The sequence below is a fragment of the Buceros rhinoceros genome, unplaced genomic scaffold, assembly GCF_000710305.1.
Source record: "Buceros rhinoceros silvestris isolate BGI_N320 unplaced genomic scaffold, ASM71030v1 scaffold9257, whole genome shotgun sequence".
In the NCBI taxonomy this organism is placed as follows: Eukaryota; Metazoa; Chordata; class Aves; order Bucerotiformes; family Bucerotidae; genus Buceros; species Buceros rhinoceros.
The window spans coordinates 74,767-92,929 of NW_010422804.1; the positions used below are offsets into that span (position 1 = coordinate 74,767).

The 18,163-nt window shown below is 43.2% G+C and overlaps 1 protein-coding gene across 1 annotated transcript in view; it reads left to right on the top strand.

The window, feature by feature from the left end:
* Positions 1-17,940, top strand: part of LOC104496979 (UPF0577 protein KIAA1324-like) — a gene marked incomplete at its 3' end in the record, with an annotated part of 41,175 nt that extends 23,235 nt beyond the window's left edge. Inside the window, exons 7-18 of the mRNA XM_010140183.1 lie at positions 938-1,026; positions 4,372-4,552; positions 5,303-5,431; positions 6,086-6,093; positions 6,504-6,586; positions 7,868-7,970; positions 9,161-9,298; positions 9,583-9,846; positions 10,565-10,738; positions 12,218-12,407; positions 16,572-16,668; positions 17,839-17,940. Coding sequence (XP_010138485.1) covers positions 938-1,026; positions 4,372-4,552; positions 5,303-5,431; positions 6,086-6,093; positions 6,504-6,586; positions 7,868-7,970; positions 9,161-9,298; positions 9,583-9,846; positions 10,565-10,738; positions 12,218-12,407; positions 16,572-16,668; positions 17,839-17,940 — 1,558 coding nt within the window. The remainder of the gene's footprint in view (positions 1-937; positions 1,027-4,371; positions 4,553-5,302; positions 5,432-6,085; positions 6,094-6,503; positions 6,587-7,867; positions 7,971-9,160; positions 9,299-9,582; positions 9,847-10,564; positions 10,739-12,217; positions 12,408-16,571; positions 16,669-17,838) is intronic.
* Between the last annotated feature and the right edge of the window lie 223 nt (positions 17,941-18,163).

An 18,163-nucleotide genomic window follows, 5' to 3' on the forward strand; every position in this document is an offset into this window, starting at 1 on the left:
GTTCAGCAGAACCAGCAGAGTCCGAGTGCGTAAGTTCTGTGTGCAGATGTGAGGATGTTTTTCCAACAATGCGGTTTAGCCTCCAGGTGATATGCAAAGGGGAAATGAAGATGGGACTTCCCAAAAGCTGCAAAGGGCACGTGTATACGTAACGGGCCACAGATGATCTTGGCTGAGGTCATCTATGCTAACATGAAGGGATGGAGATCTCTATGACCGCGAATGGAACAGTTCTGCAGAAAGATAGTATCAGTCGTGCTGTGCCCTCTTGTGGTAATTTGTGTTATCGGTTGACTGTGGCCTGAATTTCCTTCATCACTGCCCTCAGGCTGGTCATGCTTCGAGGAATCTCATTTCCAAACCCTCTCCTGGCCCACCCCTGCCTCCTGTGTGGTTGGAAGATGTGGTGATCTAGCTGAAACCACTGTCCACAAAGTCTTCTGCATTCCCAGCTGTGGTGATCATCAAATAACATGGACAAAAATCTTCATGGTCAAAATGTCTTCAGTTTTCTTCCTTGTAGTTGTTTTATAAGAAAGTTTTTTGAAGAATCAGTTATTGACCGTAGCATCTGCTGTCACAGATTATGGCAAATGCTTGGGCCAGTGTTGTAAGGAAATTTCTGTTGGGTTTTGTTCCTTGTCAAGTGAGAACATATTCCCATACTTGGCAAATTACACAAATTACTGCTTGAAGACGAAGGGCTGGGTACATCAATGAATTTCAGTGTGACAGTGCAAGCATAGCTGGTATTTTCCCTGTTCCCTTGCATCATCTCAGGGAAAGATTCATGCGGACTCCATTAAGAGTTTGATTTTTCATTCTCAGTTTGTATTTTCCTGCCGACTGGCTTTAATCTCCAGATTTTGAGTGGTTATGGTTGTTGCCAGGCACCATTTGGTAGTTTAACGTCCTGTTCCTCACCCTTTCTTTTTAGATGAGGGATCCAGTGCATGTATAGAGCGTCCTCCATGCACAAACAAAGACTTTTTCCAGATCCATACCCCGTGTGATAAGGAAGGAAAGGTAAGTAGAAGGCGTGATGCTATTTTTAAGCTAATTGAGATTGCAAGCTTTTTAAGCTCATTGAGAGCTGTGATCTCTTCGTTTGAAAACAAGGTTGGGGTTCCAGGAATCTCTTTCTCAGTTTCTTTCCCGGCATTGCTTCCGGCATTAAATCTCTCCGGGGCTTTGGGCTTGTCCCTTAGCTGCCTTCTCTCCAGCGTTTATCCATCTGTAAGAAACTCCCTGTCCCGGTCTGCTTAAGGGATCTGTCATTGTGAAATGCTAAGCTCCTTGCACTTGTGATTAGTCTGATCGGGTCACCAGTGCTACCTCCATGCTCATAAAAAAACAGGGCTGGAGCACAGGGTGAAGTACTGTCCCAGAATAAACCCTACTGGTTAGTTGTTAGCAATCTTTCCTGGCATACTGATGGCTTGTGACAACTTGCCCTGACCTGGCAACGTCCAGGCTTGATTCAAGTGCTGCCGTGGCGCAGGAGCATTGGACATGACCATACCTATTTCAGGTGAAAGAGGGTTTGTCTGCGTAGGTATTAAGTATATTGCATCGCTTAGTTTTATTATATTTTTATTATGTATTTAGTATATTGTCCCTTAGTTTTAGCCTCAAAGAAGAGCCTGTGATCTGTTGACGCAATGGTATAGACATAGCCTGGGAGTATTCTTGTGCCTAGTGATGTGCTTGCGTCACGGGATGCCTGGAGATGCCTGGACTCCTAGTAGACAGATTGTTTCAACCAGAGATCTTAGATCTGCTGGATCTCTCACAGAGGGACCTGCTGGTGGAGCAGCCTGGCTTTGGAGCTCTTCTGCCCTTTGTCCCAGCATTTGGAGAAGAAACCCCTCTTTACTGGGATATGGTGCCCACAGAGGTGTGGAGATGTGGTCAGGCCTGTTTTGTCTCTTTTCTTCACTTTTCCATCTCTCTTACATACGGATGCAGCAGCAAGTAGCTGTATGTTGCCGGCCTAATATTTGTTGCCAGGATGGAGTATTTTGGAGTCTCCTGGTCAGCCAGTTCCAAAACGCAGCTGAGAGTTCATGTGCTTTAATAATGAAGAATCAGTGAGTTTAGCCCCAGAGCTGGCAGGCTCTACAACCCAGTCTTGACTCACTGGTTCTTGCTCTGCAAACCGCCTGTAATGACTCCAAGAATTAGCAGCCATGTTCACAACCCCAGATACTGCCTTAACTGCAGCCTCCTGCGGATTACCCTGTGACTACTCTGTGAGATTCAAGACTACATGGCACTGACTAGGATTCCACCGTTGACCCTCTTCCTGCCTCCCCCATGGCCTTTCCCTTCACCGATGGACATCATCAGAATGCAAAGTGGGTCTTTCTGCAGGCACCATCTTCCAGCTGCAACAACAACGTGTGTCATAGACACACAGATGCTGCCTGGGTTTTCAGGACTGCTTTCACCGTTTAGTGCTCTGCGGCTCTGGAAATTGGTCCAGGTTTCCTGTTCTCCCCAGCCATCTCTCCATGTGAGGCAGCTCAATGAGAGGACCTGACTCTGCAGCCCATCTTCAGGTGAACTGGAAAGCACCAGCCTAAAGGCCTCTTGATCCATGGCTTATTAAAATCAGCCATGGATTTTCACTGGACATTAGATTGTTGTCTCCCTCCTGCTGTCCCCACTCTGTGTATAGAAGGGGCCTCGGGAGATTTAAGCACCTGAGTCCTATTGACTTTTCCCCTACCTACTGCTTTAAAAATCCACGACTGATTGCTTCGGCCTCAGTCTTGGAAACCTGCGTGGCTGGGGAGACTCTCTGACCCTTTTCTCTCTGCTCAGATGCGGTAGGATTGCTTTAGTCTGTACAGTGTGTCTCGGCTCTGGGCAACCACACGGGTATGTTGCCAGCTCCTGAGCCTTTTTATTTTAAATGCTGTGCACCCTGATGTTGCTGAAGCATTTCTGGAGCAATACTCCAGAAAATGATCCCAGTGTTCGGAGGCAGCAAGGACAGGCTCATGGGTAAGGGACAGATGCCACTCTGACAGCAGGAGCAGTCTCACAGTACCTGAGCAAATGGAACAAAGCAGACTCAGATTCAGTCAAGATTGCCAGACAAGTCCATAGTGATGAGGCACAACCAACATCAAGCTGGACCATCAAGGCCATGGGTCAGTCAGGATGTGGGTCAACACCAGGGTACATAACATGGCACAGGCAGCACAGTGCAGGCAGAGACAAAGGACAAGAGCCTCAGCTTAGCTGCAGCAACCAGGGCCCGGGGCCAAATCCAGTACTGAAGCTTCCTCCAACCTTTTTTCTAACAGTTTCAAAGATGTTCAATACTTCTTGAAGTGCTCTGTGTTATCAGAGAGCTAACCTTGAGCACAAACAGCTCAACGCCCAGCATGGCAGGAGCATGTGCTTTGGGCCCTGGAGAGATACATAAGGTGAAATCTCCTCTGCTGAGCTCTGTACCTGCGCCTCTGGCCTCAAGGATCCCTGATGGCACAGCTGAGACCAAGAGTTGAAGTGACCCAAGGGAGAGCTGTGGTCAGGTTAAAGTCTTACCAGCTGAGTTTCTCAGCTCTGGAAGTCAGCTAATTTTCATCTTGAAATATTAAAACCTTTCAGGGATAGACCCAAAGTCAGATGAAATGTGAAACCCAGCTTCCCAGGTGATGTATCTCACCTGAGCCTTTTCCTGAAGACAGAAAACTTGTCTCCTCAGAGAGAGGCGATAAAGGGGCATGTGTGTGTGTGTGATATTGTGTATATGGTAATGCCAAGGACTGACTCATGTTAGTGTTCATAAACTGCTCCTTATGTGATGTGGAGGGACAGGAGAGGGCTTGGGAGAGGTCCTCCGTGGTTTTGACATTTACTCAGTAGGTGAAAATGCCCAGAGAGAAATTGAGGACTTTTCAAAGAACAGGGCAGTATGGAGAAAAAATGCAAAACTTGTGGTGTTCTCTGCTAATATCTGCCTTCCCAGTAAAGGGATTTCCTAATGCAGAAGTTATATTTTGGGTTATGTTTAAAATGCAGAGAATGCTTATGCAGTTGTTAGAATTAATTACCTGATGTTCCTCAGAAACATTTTCATGGGAAAATTCACTAGATAAATAGGAATGAACCACAGTAATTGTTTTAAGCCTCAATTTTGCTTTGCTCTTAAGGACTGATACCTTGGAATTGCCTGTGAACCCAGTCATTTCTGTTTCCCTTCTCTGCCCTTCCCTTTATTGTCCTGAATGTGGAAGTTTTGTTTTTGGCCTAAAACGTTGACAATACTCCGATTTCATTTACAAGGAGGACCTTGACTGGTGATCTAGTCCTAAAGCTCATAACAAACCATGTGAGCTCAGTGTCTTCTCCCTCCAGACTCAGATCATGTACAAATGGATTGAACCCAAGATCTGCAGAGAAGATCTCCCTGATGCATTGACCCTACCTCCTTCTGGAGAGAGAAGGGATTGTCCGCCCTGCAATCCTGGCTTTTACAACAACGCCTCATCTTCCTGTACTCCTTGCCCACCAGGCACATTTTCGGATGGGACACAGGGTAGGAGTCAACAAAAAAAAGGCTTGTGTCCCCAGAAGCTGTTGTCTGCTTGTATGTGACTTCATTTTATGACACATCAGCATAAGCCAGAGATAATTTTGCATAAAACACTTGTTTTATAATATTGGAGAGAGGAAGTTGGATACGTGTTTTCTCTCTGAAGTCCTCTCTTACCAGGGGTTGCTGCTGTGAGTTGATCTGCTGTGTTCCGGATGCATTTCTTGGCTGATAGAAACATTCTGAGGGTTATTTTAAGGGATTCTGAGAAAGGAATCAGAACGTTTACAGTTGGTAGAAATTCCTCCTCACCAATTCTCCTGTCCATGCAAAGTTCTTCCCTGTGAAAAAAACCATTTTAAGCACTGTCAGATGAGCACCCAGCCAACATTGTCTAGCCTAAGCTCTGGCTTGTTGATTTTGAGATGTATCAGCCCAGTGGTCACCTACAGTATTTTGTGGGAACTCATGTTTACCTTCAGCTGAAGCCATTAAAAAGAAAATGTGGCTTGAGGAATCAGTTGCAGATTACTTATCATTAAGTTATGATCTGCAATTTGTAAAAAGCTGGTCTTGTTTGCACACTTCTGGTCCTGAGAAGTCTTTGACTATTTGATTGTAAAGAAATAAATTATTTTCTTTGCCCATTACCTGCCCCAGAGAGTAAAAAAGTAATTATCTATGTTCTTTAAAACACTGTCTGAGATGTGCTTTGGTTGTGTGATTTCGTTTTCCTGCCCTCTTGCCCTGTAGAGTGCAAAGCCTGCCCTGCTGGGACTGAACCAGCTCTTGGTTTTGAGTACAAGTGGTGGAACATCCTGCCAGGCAACATGAAGACATCTTGCTTTAACGTTGGCAACTCGAAGTGTGATGGGATGAATGGTGAGCCGAACCCCCTGTGTGTTATGTGTCTTTCTCCTCCGCTGGTCACTGTTGTGATGGAGTGCCCATCCAAATGAGTATTCTCTTTGCTGCGCGAGTCACAACACAGTTTCCCCTCCTTTTTTAATTGCACCAGGCTTGAAATTTGTTGAAGGAAGCAATGTCACAATGTCACAAAGAAGAAATAAAAAGATCTCTTGCATACTGGAAGAGAGCAGGAGCTGCAGCCCACGTAAAGTCCTCTCAGCCAAGGACCTATCCCACCGTAGACATTGATGTGTCTTAATATCCCCTTTGAAGAAAACACGACTATTTGACTTCTCTCTAGTTTATCTCCTTTTGTGTTTGGTGATAACTGTGCCCGTTGAGGTCACAGATAAAATAAAGCCTGTGGTTTTGTTCATTTAGCACTCAGAGCTTGCTTTCTGCACATGTGCTAAAATTGCAGCAGGGAGCAGTCACAGCTCACCGGTGAAAATGATCCCCTTCAGGGCTTCTCCCACCTCTAGACTTCTCTGAAAGCCTCCTCCTCAGCCCAATCCGCCCTGTCAGGCTGATGTAACTCAAGCTTTGAATTATGCATGCTGAGCAGAGGGACACTGCAGTGTGTGCTTAACATTTAACACATAGATTCACTGATTCCTCTGTTTTAAGGCTGGAAGAGATCAGATGGATGATCCCCCTTGAGTGGCAAAGCACAGGTCAGGGAATTGCAGTTGCTTTGCTGATTTCAAGGTGACATTTGCCTATAAAATCAGCAGTTCATACAATTACTAAAATTTTGCATTCTAAAACATTATTATACTGTTCTATAGTTTATACCAAACATTTTTAAAATGTACTAAGGTACTGAATTGCTTAAAAAAATATGGTAATAGAATTATTTTTGCCATTTTGAAACCATCCATTTCTTAATTTTTTTTCTTTTTTTTTTGAAACATTATTATACTGTTCTATAGTTTATACCAAACATTTTTAAAATGTACTAAGGTACTGAATTGCTTAAAAAAATATGGTAATAGAATTATTTTTGCCATTTTGAAACCATCCATTTCTTAATTTTTTTTCTTTTGTGGCTGGTGATCACATCCAGAGTGCGGCGGGTGGCTCTGACAATGACTATCTGATCTTGAACCTGCACATCCCAGGATTTAAGTAAGGAACAGGGTTTTTAAAAATTTATTTCTCATCTCTCTCTCTCTCTTTTAAACCTATTTCACATTACCCCTGGAATTAACTGAGCTTTTCTTTCTGAAGTGCAATAATGTCATGAATGAGAGACAGGAGGAAACTTGGGTTTTTCTCCTGTGTCCCCAGTCAATCCATTGCAGTGGACAATTCTGTAAGACCTTGTTTTTTAGCAGTGTTTGCTTCAGTCTGAGGTTCCAGCCTGTTGTTTGTCTGGAAACTGAGAAAAGGTATTCCTATCCCTCTTCTTCCAAATTATCCCAAAGTAACGACCTAAAGCTGCCACGTGGTGTCTGCCCTGAAGGCATTTTACAGAAACCCAACTTACTTTGTGCTGTGACTCCAGGCAGCCCATGCTGCACAGTCTGTGCTTGCCCTGGAGCCAATGGGCAGATGTGGGCACCGTAGCAGAATGGGACATCCCACCTCTCCTGGGCCCTCAGACAGGATGAAGTAGCTGCTTGAGGTGCTTGTGTCTCTTTGTCAGAAGAGTCACCTTGGACTCCTAGCTCAGACCAGGTGCCAAAGGTTAAGACAGGTAAGGTATGGCAAAATGAACTTCTCCCTCCCTTTGCTGCACCTCAGCTGAGGAGCCTGTCACTTCTTACACCTAATGAGCAAACCCTGATTTCTCAATCAATCGATCAATCATAGAATAGCAGGTTGGAAGGGACGTAGAGGATCATCTGGTCTGGCCTTTCTTGGCGAAAGCCAGGTCTAGACACCATGTCCAGCCAAATATTAAAATCGTTCCATGTTGGGGACTCTACCACTTCCCTAGGGAGTTTGTTCCAATGGCTGACTGTGAAAAAATTTCCTCTTTAGTCTAATTGGACAGTATGGGCAAGAGCAATTAAACTAGAAGAGAAGCAAGAAACATATCTATGGAAAAGACCAGAGCGTCCTGGATTACTGTAAACTGCTTTGCAGAGGAACACCCCGAGTACTTCTGGTCTGCATGAAACTTGAAATGTAATGCATTTAAGTGATAAGATTCCCTACCGATATGGTCAAATTTGGGTGTTGATTAAAAGCAGAGGACTGTTCCCTGAAGAAGATAGATACTTAAAAAATAACCCTGCTGTGCCCAATACCCAGGGCAGAGGCGCTCTGCAAACCCAGCCTCGGCGGTTCTGCACAGGCAGGACTTTAACGGTTTCCTCGCTGTATGAAAAGCAATTTGAAGGATTGACTGCTGCCTGTCTGGAGAGCACCTTGTGAATGTTTTGTTCCCCCTCTGTCAAACAGACCTCCAACATCAGTGACAGGAGCAACCGGGTCCGAACTAGGACGGATTACTTTTATTTTTGAGACCATCTGTTCAGCCAATTGCGTGCTCTACTTCATGGCGGTGAGTGAGATCTCTCTGTCTGCATGACTGAGGACTGAGCCTCGTATTCTGCGTGTCACTTTAATGCCTCTACATAGGTGTGATTAGTTGCAACCTGTTTGTTACAACTAAGATCAAGTAAGACATTAGTTTGATCTCTATGGTGCCCTTGCAGGAAGGATTTAATAAATGATCTAGTAAAATTCCTCCGCCATGTGAATTGTGAACTGGTTATCTGTTTATTTTAAAAGAAATCCTTGGACACCAAAGAACCAAATTTTCCCCTGTTAAACTGGCTGGTGAAATTCTTCATGTCTCTCATGCAGTCAAGTTAGCCTCTAATAGTCACAAGTCAAGATGTGGGACAGAGGGATGGGAAATGGAAAATTTGCAAATTTAGGCTTGGTCCTGTCAGACCTGGGGGATCAGTCGGGTAGCAGACAGGCATTTGTGAAAGCAAAGTGCCGCATTTTTTACTTTCCTCATCTGCTCATCGGGAGTCCATCAGCTGAGGAAGGTAACTGGCTGTGCAATGGCTCCCTCACCCCTTCCACTGCAAAGGGAAGATGGTCCTAATCTGTATTTAGTGGCACTTACTTTGAAGGAATCTACTCTTAAAGAGGATTAAGTGGAAATCAGGAGTTCATTTAAAGGCGGTAATTTAAAGGAATCTGTTTTAAAAGAAAAGCGTCTTTCGCTGGAACATTTACAGCTGTTGGATGATAAGAAATACAAACATAGACTGAACCGATTTTTCTCATGTAAACTCTGATGCTGTCTCATTGGCCTCATTTCTGTTTCACTAGAGACCCCAACAAAATGGGTATCTGAAGATGATGGAAACTACAAATTTTCTTTGAATTTTGGTCTTCCCCTTTCTGTGCTCTGGTACACATGCATTATACATAAACAGAATTTCAAATCTGAAAGAACCACTGTGCTGAATCTGTCCTCATAATGTTTATAAGCTGCTATAGCACTTTGAACTTAACTGTTGTGTGAACTAGAGCATCTCTTGATGCTAGACACCCATTCTAAATCTAAAAATTACCAATGGTGGAAAATGGAATAAATATGTTTGCTCTCCTTTATTAAATGAAATTGTAAAGTCCTTTATATATATTAATCTCTATATTATAAAACAATGGTGTTTAGTGTAGTATGACCAGACTTCTCGTCTTTTTAAAAAAATTTTTCTGTCCATTTTATAGGATGTTAATCGAAAAAATACCAATGTGGTAGAATCATGGGAAAGAAGTAAAGAGAAACAATCCTACACTCACATCATCTCCAAAAACGCTTCCTTCACGTTCACCTGGGCCTTTCAGAGAATAAATGAGGGCCAAGATGTAAGTACTTCTTTATGTACAGTGCTACCGCACAGGTTTCCTTGGACACTCACTACCAGAGCTCTTGTCCTCCTTTGAAGCTCACGGGCTTCTTATAGAGGGCGGGTGGCTGTAACCATATAACAGCCCTGGGGAGGCAGCTGTGGATAAACCATCCATGTTGAAAGCGAGATGCACGCATAAGTCGATCCCTAAATGAGTGCACCGGTGCACCAGAGTTGTGGTTAGTATGGAAAGGCAATGGTGTGTTGACACCAGGGTGGTTTTCTTGGCTTTTGTTCCAGAGCAGACAGTTCATCAATGACATGGCAAAGATCTACTCCATCACAGTGACCAACGCAGTGGATGGCGTTGCCTCTTCTTGCCGGGCCTGTGCGCTGGGCTCTGAGCAGTCTGGCTCATCCTGCGTGCCCTGCCCAGCAGGACACTACATCGAGAAGGAGACCAGCCAGTGCAAGGAGTGTCCAGCCAACACCTTCCTCTCCATCCACCAGGTCTATGGCAGGGAGGCCTGCATTCCGTGTGGGCCTGGCAGCAAGAGCACCGAGGTACTGAAGAAAAAACGTCACTGAGCAGTGGGCAGACAGGGTTTAAAGGGATATAAGTACTCAAAGGGCCAATTCTAGTGCAGTGTCAGAACAGGGCAAGCATATACCTTACTTCCACCTTAAACTGTCCCAGTCTCTTGCTGTGTTAAACTCAGCTGGATGGTGTTTCTGTGCCTTTAGAACACTTTAAAAAGTTCCTCTTGTATGAAGTTGCCCTTAAGCCTAGATAACCATTTATCATGTGCAGCTGCAGAGAGACTTGAGGAACTGCTCCAATTTGTTCACATTCTGCCTGTCTTCAGCTGGGTTCATATCCTGTCCCTGTTTCTTAAGCTGTTTCTGATGTTTCCTTTGCATGATACAAGTGTAATTGAGGCCGTGTTCTGGTCTATCTACAAGGCTTTAAGCTGGCACGTTGGGGTCCTAAAGGCACTCACAACAAAACAAAGCAAGAAACTACATGTTCTTGGCTAATGTAGCAGACGGCAAAAAGGCCAGGCTTAGGGAATGTTGAAATCCCGATATGTGATGGCAAGGGATTGAAACAAAAATGGGATTTCTCCCCAGGGAAAGGTGAATTACAGAAATAGAACAAAGTTTCCCTCCATCCTTAACAAGGAACGCAGTCCTGTCTGCCCCTGCTTGCTTTAAGTCCCAGGTGAACGGTTTGCTGCTGGTCCATAACTGCTCTCTAATGGATACCTCTCCTTCTCTGAAGGACCATTCTGCTTGCTTCAGCGACTGCCTGGTCTCATTTGTCAAGGATAACCAGAGCCTGAATTATGATTTTAGCAATCTCAGCCAGGTGGGCTCATTGATGAGCGGACCCAGCTTCACCTCCCGAGGGACCAAGTTCTTCCACTTCTTTAACATCAGCCTGTGTGGGAATGAGGTGAGCTCAGCGGGTGTTGAGTGTGTGGGGGGTTTACCACTTTACTGCCTGTGTTGCTGCTCTGTGGGGTCACACCGAGACAGGATGAGGACTCACCTACAGCTGAGCTGTCACCAACACTGAGCAAACAAGTCCTTCTAGTTCTTGCGTGGCAGTTCAAGAGGACTTCTGAGCAGCCAGGTGATTTTCCAGAGCAGATGACAGTAGTTTAGGCATAAGTAACACTCAGAAGAAAAACCCTGTCACATCCCTACCTTTTCTTAGTTCTTGTGCCTTCAGGTCACTTGTGTCACAACTCTGACCAAGGAACTCAAGTGAAGAGCCTGAGTCTTTCAGTTGCCAACTTCTTTCCGTATGTTTCCCTTGTGACTTGGCTGGAAATGTTGATGTCAGCAGAGCCCCTGGTCACCCTGCTCTCTGCCGGTGGCCAAGATGCTCGGTTCTGATTTTGATTGCAGCCTTTTAACATGGTGGAAAAAAAGTGTTTAGTGCAAGACCCCAACAGCCTCTGCCCCAGAGTCAAGATTTTTCTGTCTGGAGTTTGGACTGTACCAGAGCATGTTTTCACATACTGAGGTGGAAGTTGCAGAGCTGTACCAGTGGTGTGTATTGTCCCATGAAAGCCAACACATGTAGTTTAATGGTCAGTCCTGTAAAGATCTGAAGTCTCTTTCCCATGTACCAAAGGGTTTGCATGAGTTGAGGAAAACAGGTAGTCACATTTCTTTACAATGTTTTTCATACTTTTACACTTAAATGTGTGTTTAAGTACACCTGGATTAGAGCTGCTGAGAACTAGATCCACAAAGGTACAGATATGCTTCCTCCCCTGTGGGTCTGGTCATTATTTTCCCGAATTAGTACGATGGTACTACAGTACTACCAACCATATGACTCAGCCATGAGTGCTTGGCAGCTGAGGGCAGCTGAGGACAGCTGAGTCTGGTCTTTTGTCTTTCCTTGCTTTTGCTCTGAGATTCTAGCACTTGGTCTTGACACATGACATTAATGCAGCCTTTAAGGCTATATATCTGTTTAGGGATTTAATGTATTTGTTCTTTGAAAATGTTTTATCTGGATTAAGTCCTAATTAAAGAGGTATTCTACAGTATATTATTTAAAGGCAATGGAACTACATTTTTTCTTTGCAAGCTATTTTATTATGCTCTGCAAGTAAACTCTGTGCTGTCACGATAAACAAAGAAGTGTGCTTCGTAGCACAGGTTTCTGATAAGACACATACCAGAGGTGACATTGTGTTTCTGGGTCTGTACAAGGCTTTCATCAGAGCTTTCACAATGACACATTTGTTGCAGCAATTTGTCCCTCTCATGATAGAAACATGAAGTTGTTTCTAAGGTACAGTAATGAAGCCCATCCAGTTTGCAATCAGGAAGTTTGAAATACCTCTTTTCCCAAACTTCTTGATGTCTTATCAACAGCCAACAGCTTCCCCATTTTTTTCCTGATTGTCTGCAGGGGAAGAAGATGGCTATTTGCACTGACAATATCACAGATGTAACTCTGAAGGACATGGTTGCAGAAGCAGAAGATTTTTCCAATTTTGTGGGAGCTTTTGTCTGTCAGTCCACCATCATCCCATCGGACAGCAAGGGTTTCCGAACAGCCCTGGCACTGCAGTCCAACAGCCTTGCTGACAGGTTCTTAGGTACGTGGTTTGTCTTCTGCTTGTTGTTTAGCACGGGTGTACTCTCATGTATTTAGTAAATCCTTCATGCACAGTAAATCCTCCTCAGCTCAGCAGAGCTGCATTACCTTGGGTGAAGAGTGAAGGGGTAGCCCAAGATTCAGTCCCACTTCGTTTCTGCGCTGTGAAGCAGATCTGGACAGATGCCATTGCTTTTTGCTGCTGTTTCAGTTCAGCTGATGGCTGGAGGAGAAGAGTAAGGACTGCTCTGATTACTCCATGGGAGTATGGAGAGTGTGGGCTACCCCGTGCCCATATTACTGACTCTTCCCTGTGTTTGGTACGGTGGGTCCCATGATGCATAGAATTTCAGCACAAAAATCTGAGGAATGTAATTAAAAAGCACTGGTTTTCTTTCACATTTTATACCCATCTCAGGCAGCACTGTAGTAGTCACATTAGTCCAGCGGTTTCTTGGCAATTTCAGAAGAGGCTGGTGCTGGACATAATTAGGCGACGAAGGAGGAGGCTTACGGCAGCATGGGGCCGTGCACATCATTAAGTCTTGCATTGCTCCGGCTCACAAGTTCCCAGAGTCTGAGGCCAGATTAGACAATGAAGTCATTTAGTCTGTTCACCTATCCATTACTGGCACTGAGTATTTGTACTTTCTCCCTGGCACAGAGCCCAGAAACTCATGTTTGACAAAAGCACGTCTTTGGAAGAGCATTGAGCCTGGACTTTTAAGACTGCCAGAAATAAAAGCTTTGCCACAGTCATTGGTATTTTTTTTCCACTGGTCAAACACTGTCTCTGTATTTTGTTTTAAAGCAGACTTGTTTCCTATTTGAATTTGCCTGGCTTCAGTTTTCAGCTCTTGTGTCTCCTTATTCTTTCTCCATTGCACACCCACATTTTCCTCCTTGAAGAAATATTTTGTGTACTGGAATGATCACACCCTCTCCAGTCTGCTCTTCTGATAAAATGAATAGACCAAGTTATTCTAAATCTCTTGCTAGTATGTATTTCCCTCAAGGACCTGAATAATTTTGGAGGGTCTTTCTGCAGCCTCTGTAACTTTTTACTGTATTTTCTTAAAGCATTGACATCAGAATGGAATAGTGTTCCAATATTTAGTTCACTATAATGGCAATAAAAGTCACTCCTGTATTTGTATTTACATGCAGGGATGGAATCCCTGATTCCTTCTTTCTCCAGACTCAGGGGATTTTGTGATGGCTTCTTGGATCTGATGTCCAGTCTAGATCTTTCTTCAGAGTTAGAATTTCCATGGGAAAACCTCTCTTCTTTAGGACTGGCCTTCATCCCTTGCTACATTTGTCTGCACTAAATTACTAGTGTAGTTTGATTGGGACCAACTTACTAAGTGATCTAAGCTGCTCTGTATTTTATTCCTGTTCCTCTTAATCTTTCTCTCATCTACACACTCTAGCAGCAGTGATTATATAGTTACTTATAGATCTGTGATGAGAATCTCGTATTTTGGGACTCTGATATTAACGCCTAGAGAGGCCTGGAGACATATCACATTTGATGACAATTTCCCATGCCCAGATAATTTTATAATTAGTTAAATAATTTTTAATCCAGAGTGTGCGCTTAATTGATATTACACTGCTAACTTTTTAATTAGAATCTCATGAGATAATTAGTGAAATACTTGATAAATTTACATAATTTTCTTTAGCAACCAAATTCGTCAGCACTCAAGGAATGAAATCAGATTTGTTCAACAAGAGCTCTTCTTCATGAATTCATGTTGCCTGTCACTCATTATGCATCTATCCATCTTCTCCCAAGTAGCAAGCGATAGGACAGGAGGAAATGGCCTCAAGTTGCACCAGGGGAGGTTTAACTTTGGTATTAGGAAAAAGTTCTTCACACAGAGGGTTGTGAAGCCTTGGAACAGGCCACCCAGGGACGTGGTTGAGTCACCATCCCTGGAAGTATTTAAAAGATGTGTAGGTGTGATGCTCAAGGACATGGTTTAGTGGTGACCTGGCAGTGCAGCATGAACAGTGGGATTCAATGATCTTAAAGGTCTTTTCCAACCAAAACAATTCTGGGATTCTGGGATTAACTGAAACCCATCTTCCACTTTCCATTCCTGTTATTCTGCTTCATCGTGTTAGCCACATTGTAATTTGTCTAACCATATCCCCTCCCATCAGTCTTTTGACATTTTCCTATCATTAAAAGCTCTATTAAAAGTCACTTTTAGGAATTTGCTAGTTTATAAGTATGCATGCCAAGCAGATGCCAATATCCTCTCCTGTCACTGAAGGAATGAAGTGTTCAGTCATTGTCTCGAAAAGCGAGGAGATAGTCCCAAGTTTTTCCTAATACAGAGAAAAGATATCAAGCTCTTCTGCTGCATTTTCTTTATTACAGTTGTTACATTTTGTACTGGTGGAGTTTGCCTTTCCTATCCATAAGATGTACTTTTATTACCAGTATTTCTAAAAGAGCTCCAAATCTGTAATTTTTCTAGTGCTGCCAAACACAGGTTTTTCCCTGAAGTCCTTAGCATCTGTTATCATTTTTCTGTAACTCATAACTTCTGATTTTATTTGATTCTCTATTCCCACTCCATTAAGCTTGTGCAAATGTTTTTATCTGAATTACTCCTTTACCACCATTCTGATCCAAGGTGGACTCTTAGTCAAAGCTATTGTCATTCTTGAGAGAGACATTGTGGCTTTTTAGCCATATAATTAATATCCTCTGAAGAATTACATAATTTTTTTTTCACACTGGATTTTGTTTCTAGTGTTCTTATTTTAAACTGTGCTTTGAGATGCCACCTATACAGTACTGCATGTTGGATGGGAGTATTCCCTCATATATGAATATAAGGTCCCTTATATATGAACATAAGGTCCATAGGAGCTATCATCTTCCAGTCTAGTGAGTAACTAATCTCTGTCCGTTGTCTTGCAATCCAAATTTGAGTTACCCTGTCTTCAATGCAATGTCTTCGATAAGAAGAAATACGCTGACATCAGCGTACGTTCTCAGAATGGGGGTTCCTCCACCTGACATCTTTCTTCAGATGCTCCTGATGGTTGCTGCAGCACAGCTCATTTTGTTCTGACTGTCGATGCGACGCTCTGTCCCTCACATGCAACCCCCCCCGAGCAGGGTTACTGAGCACATTGATCTATGTGCTTGCACAGTCGCAGGCTTGACTTGTCCTGCACCAGGTAGGATCGTCTAGTGCAAAATGTCACCTTTGTTACCTACTATATTTACCTAAAAGGGTTGAACCAGATGTGGATTTTCCAGATGCGTGAATCTTCCTCCCAAAGGTGATGGCACTCAAGTCAAAGTCCTAAGAATTCAGCTAGGCTGTCTGAACTGTCGCAAGAACAAGTGGGAAAATTCTTTTCTTCGGTGTTTCCCTTCTTCCCACCAGCTGCTGGCTGCTACCACGTTTTCTTGTTGTTCTAGCAATTTTTCACCTCGATAGAAAGATGCAGCCCATCCCATTTCTACAAATCCCTCTTCTTCTGAAATGTCGTAGTGCAGCACCCATATTTTCTGTCTTCTTTAGTTCATGGGGCTGGAAGGATCTCTAAGAACTTTGGTTACTTAAGTTTTCCACTTTTTCAACTCTTCTCCAAAATCTATGCAGACCAATGTAGCCTGTGTTGTTCCACCCACCAGCCTGTCATTGGTTCCAAAATGTGCCATCAAGTCTTGCCTACAACTCGATAATCCTTCTAAATCTTATCATTGCACCTTTCAGTTTTTCTCCCACGGTACTGCAGGGTGCTACATGACTATGATGTGTTAAGGTTGTACATTCAAGGCAAGTGCTTTGAGCAGTTGGTTGGATCAGATACTTTCTGTAACCCTTTCCCAACCTAAACTATTTCATGATTCTGTAACACCCCGTGATTGCTTTAAAGTCATATAAAAGAGTAAAACTTGTTTATACTCATGTTTTATGAAATTTTTGATTTGTTATGTTGTATAAGGAAATCAGACTGTATGAGGAACAAACATATCTGTGATGTTTAGTTAGAAGTGTATAATGTATATAATGTCATTAAGTGCTGTTAAGTGAGACCCATATGTTTCACACTGAGAAAATGTCATATGTGAACCCCTCAGAAATTCATTCTTCGCTTGTTCCTTTTTTTTCCCCCTCTCGAATTTTAGGAGCTACTGTTGAAACAACGTTGGAAAATGTCAGCATCAAGACAGATATGTTTCCTCCCTCTCCAAGCAAACTACCTGATGTACATTTCTTTTACAAGTAGGTAAAAAAATACTGTTTATTGGTAGGCCAAACTTCTTCATTTGTTTAAAGGAAACTAAAGCTGTAAAGGGAGATCTTTAATCCACCTTTAATCGGTATCAGGCTGATGATGATTGTTGCAGAACGTGTTATGAAGTCAGCAAATGCTGTTTACTCAAATCTAAATTACACTTGATCTGTAGAGAGTGATACTGGAGTTTTGATTCATCCAGGTGAATCAAACCACTTCCAGTGTCATGTTCTGTTCCATAGTTTCTCATGTATAGCTTTGGTACATCCACTTCCTGTTGCATATTTTCTTTCACATTCATTTACGTTTATTTTGGTATTACAAAAATGAACTAATGGATGTTAAAAATTATTGTTCTAACCTGCACAGTTACTGGAGTGCTTTTCCTGGTCTTCGCTTCCCTCCATAAAAAGGGTACCTCAGCTTGGGCAAGCTCAAAGATCAGCTCTGTTAAGATCCCTTCATATGAACAGGGTTTCTAAGCTTGGGCTCCGGAGGATTGGGGCTATTCAGCTTAAGGCATATTGCTATATTTGGTCAGCTGATCGGCTCTGTAGATTGTGTTGGCTTTACTGATAGATCTTAATTGGCTATAGCACTTTAGATATCAACACTGTACGGATATGTGAATACTTAAATTATGTGTCTTATTCTGCAAACTGAGCCCCACATCAGTGACTCTACTTTGAGTATATTATGAACTTGGCTTACAATGTCTGCCATGTTGGAATAAGGTCCTTTTTTGAACTCCCTTTGCCTTGTGCTGTTTCAGGACAATGTGGTTCTCAGATTACTAGGCAAGGAAAGAGCCGTTATAAACTTTCCATCAAAATAAAGCTCCAATGACAGGAACTGTTTCTTTTTTAATCATTCTATTCTGTTTTGTGGGCGGGTTTATTCCGTGACTCATCTGAATTCAAACTAGCTAGAAAAACAGAGCAGATCCTTGAGTGACATCCCAGAGCACTTTGAGATTTAAATGAAGTGGTGAAGCCCACCTTGTTTCTACTGCTACTTTCTTTTCTTCCAGCTGACAAAGGCAGAAGTGCTGTGGTAAAGGGTATTGCAGCTGGATGAATGGACAGAGACCCACGAGAGAGTGACAAGTATTTACTGTAGAGGAAACATATTACATTTCTCCTCTCGTTTGACTTTAGGTCTTCAACAGTGACAACCTCCTGTGAAAATGGCCGTGCAACTGTTGTGACAATGAGATGCAACCCCAACAAACCAGACCAAGGAGAGCTCTCTGTGCCCAGGTATTTAAGTGTTTGTGTCCTAGTAGTGCCAAAAAGCCTTTTCTCCTCAGGTAATCTTTACAAAACTCGTTAGTAATTTTATACTTAGCAGCAAATGAGGAGTGCTGTCAGCCTCGTCAGCCATCCAGGAGGTCTCACTCATTGCTCCTGGGTGAAGGACATTTGTGTCTATCACTTCCCTTTTCACCAGCTGCTCTGTATTCAGGCTGTGTGGTGAGAGAGG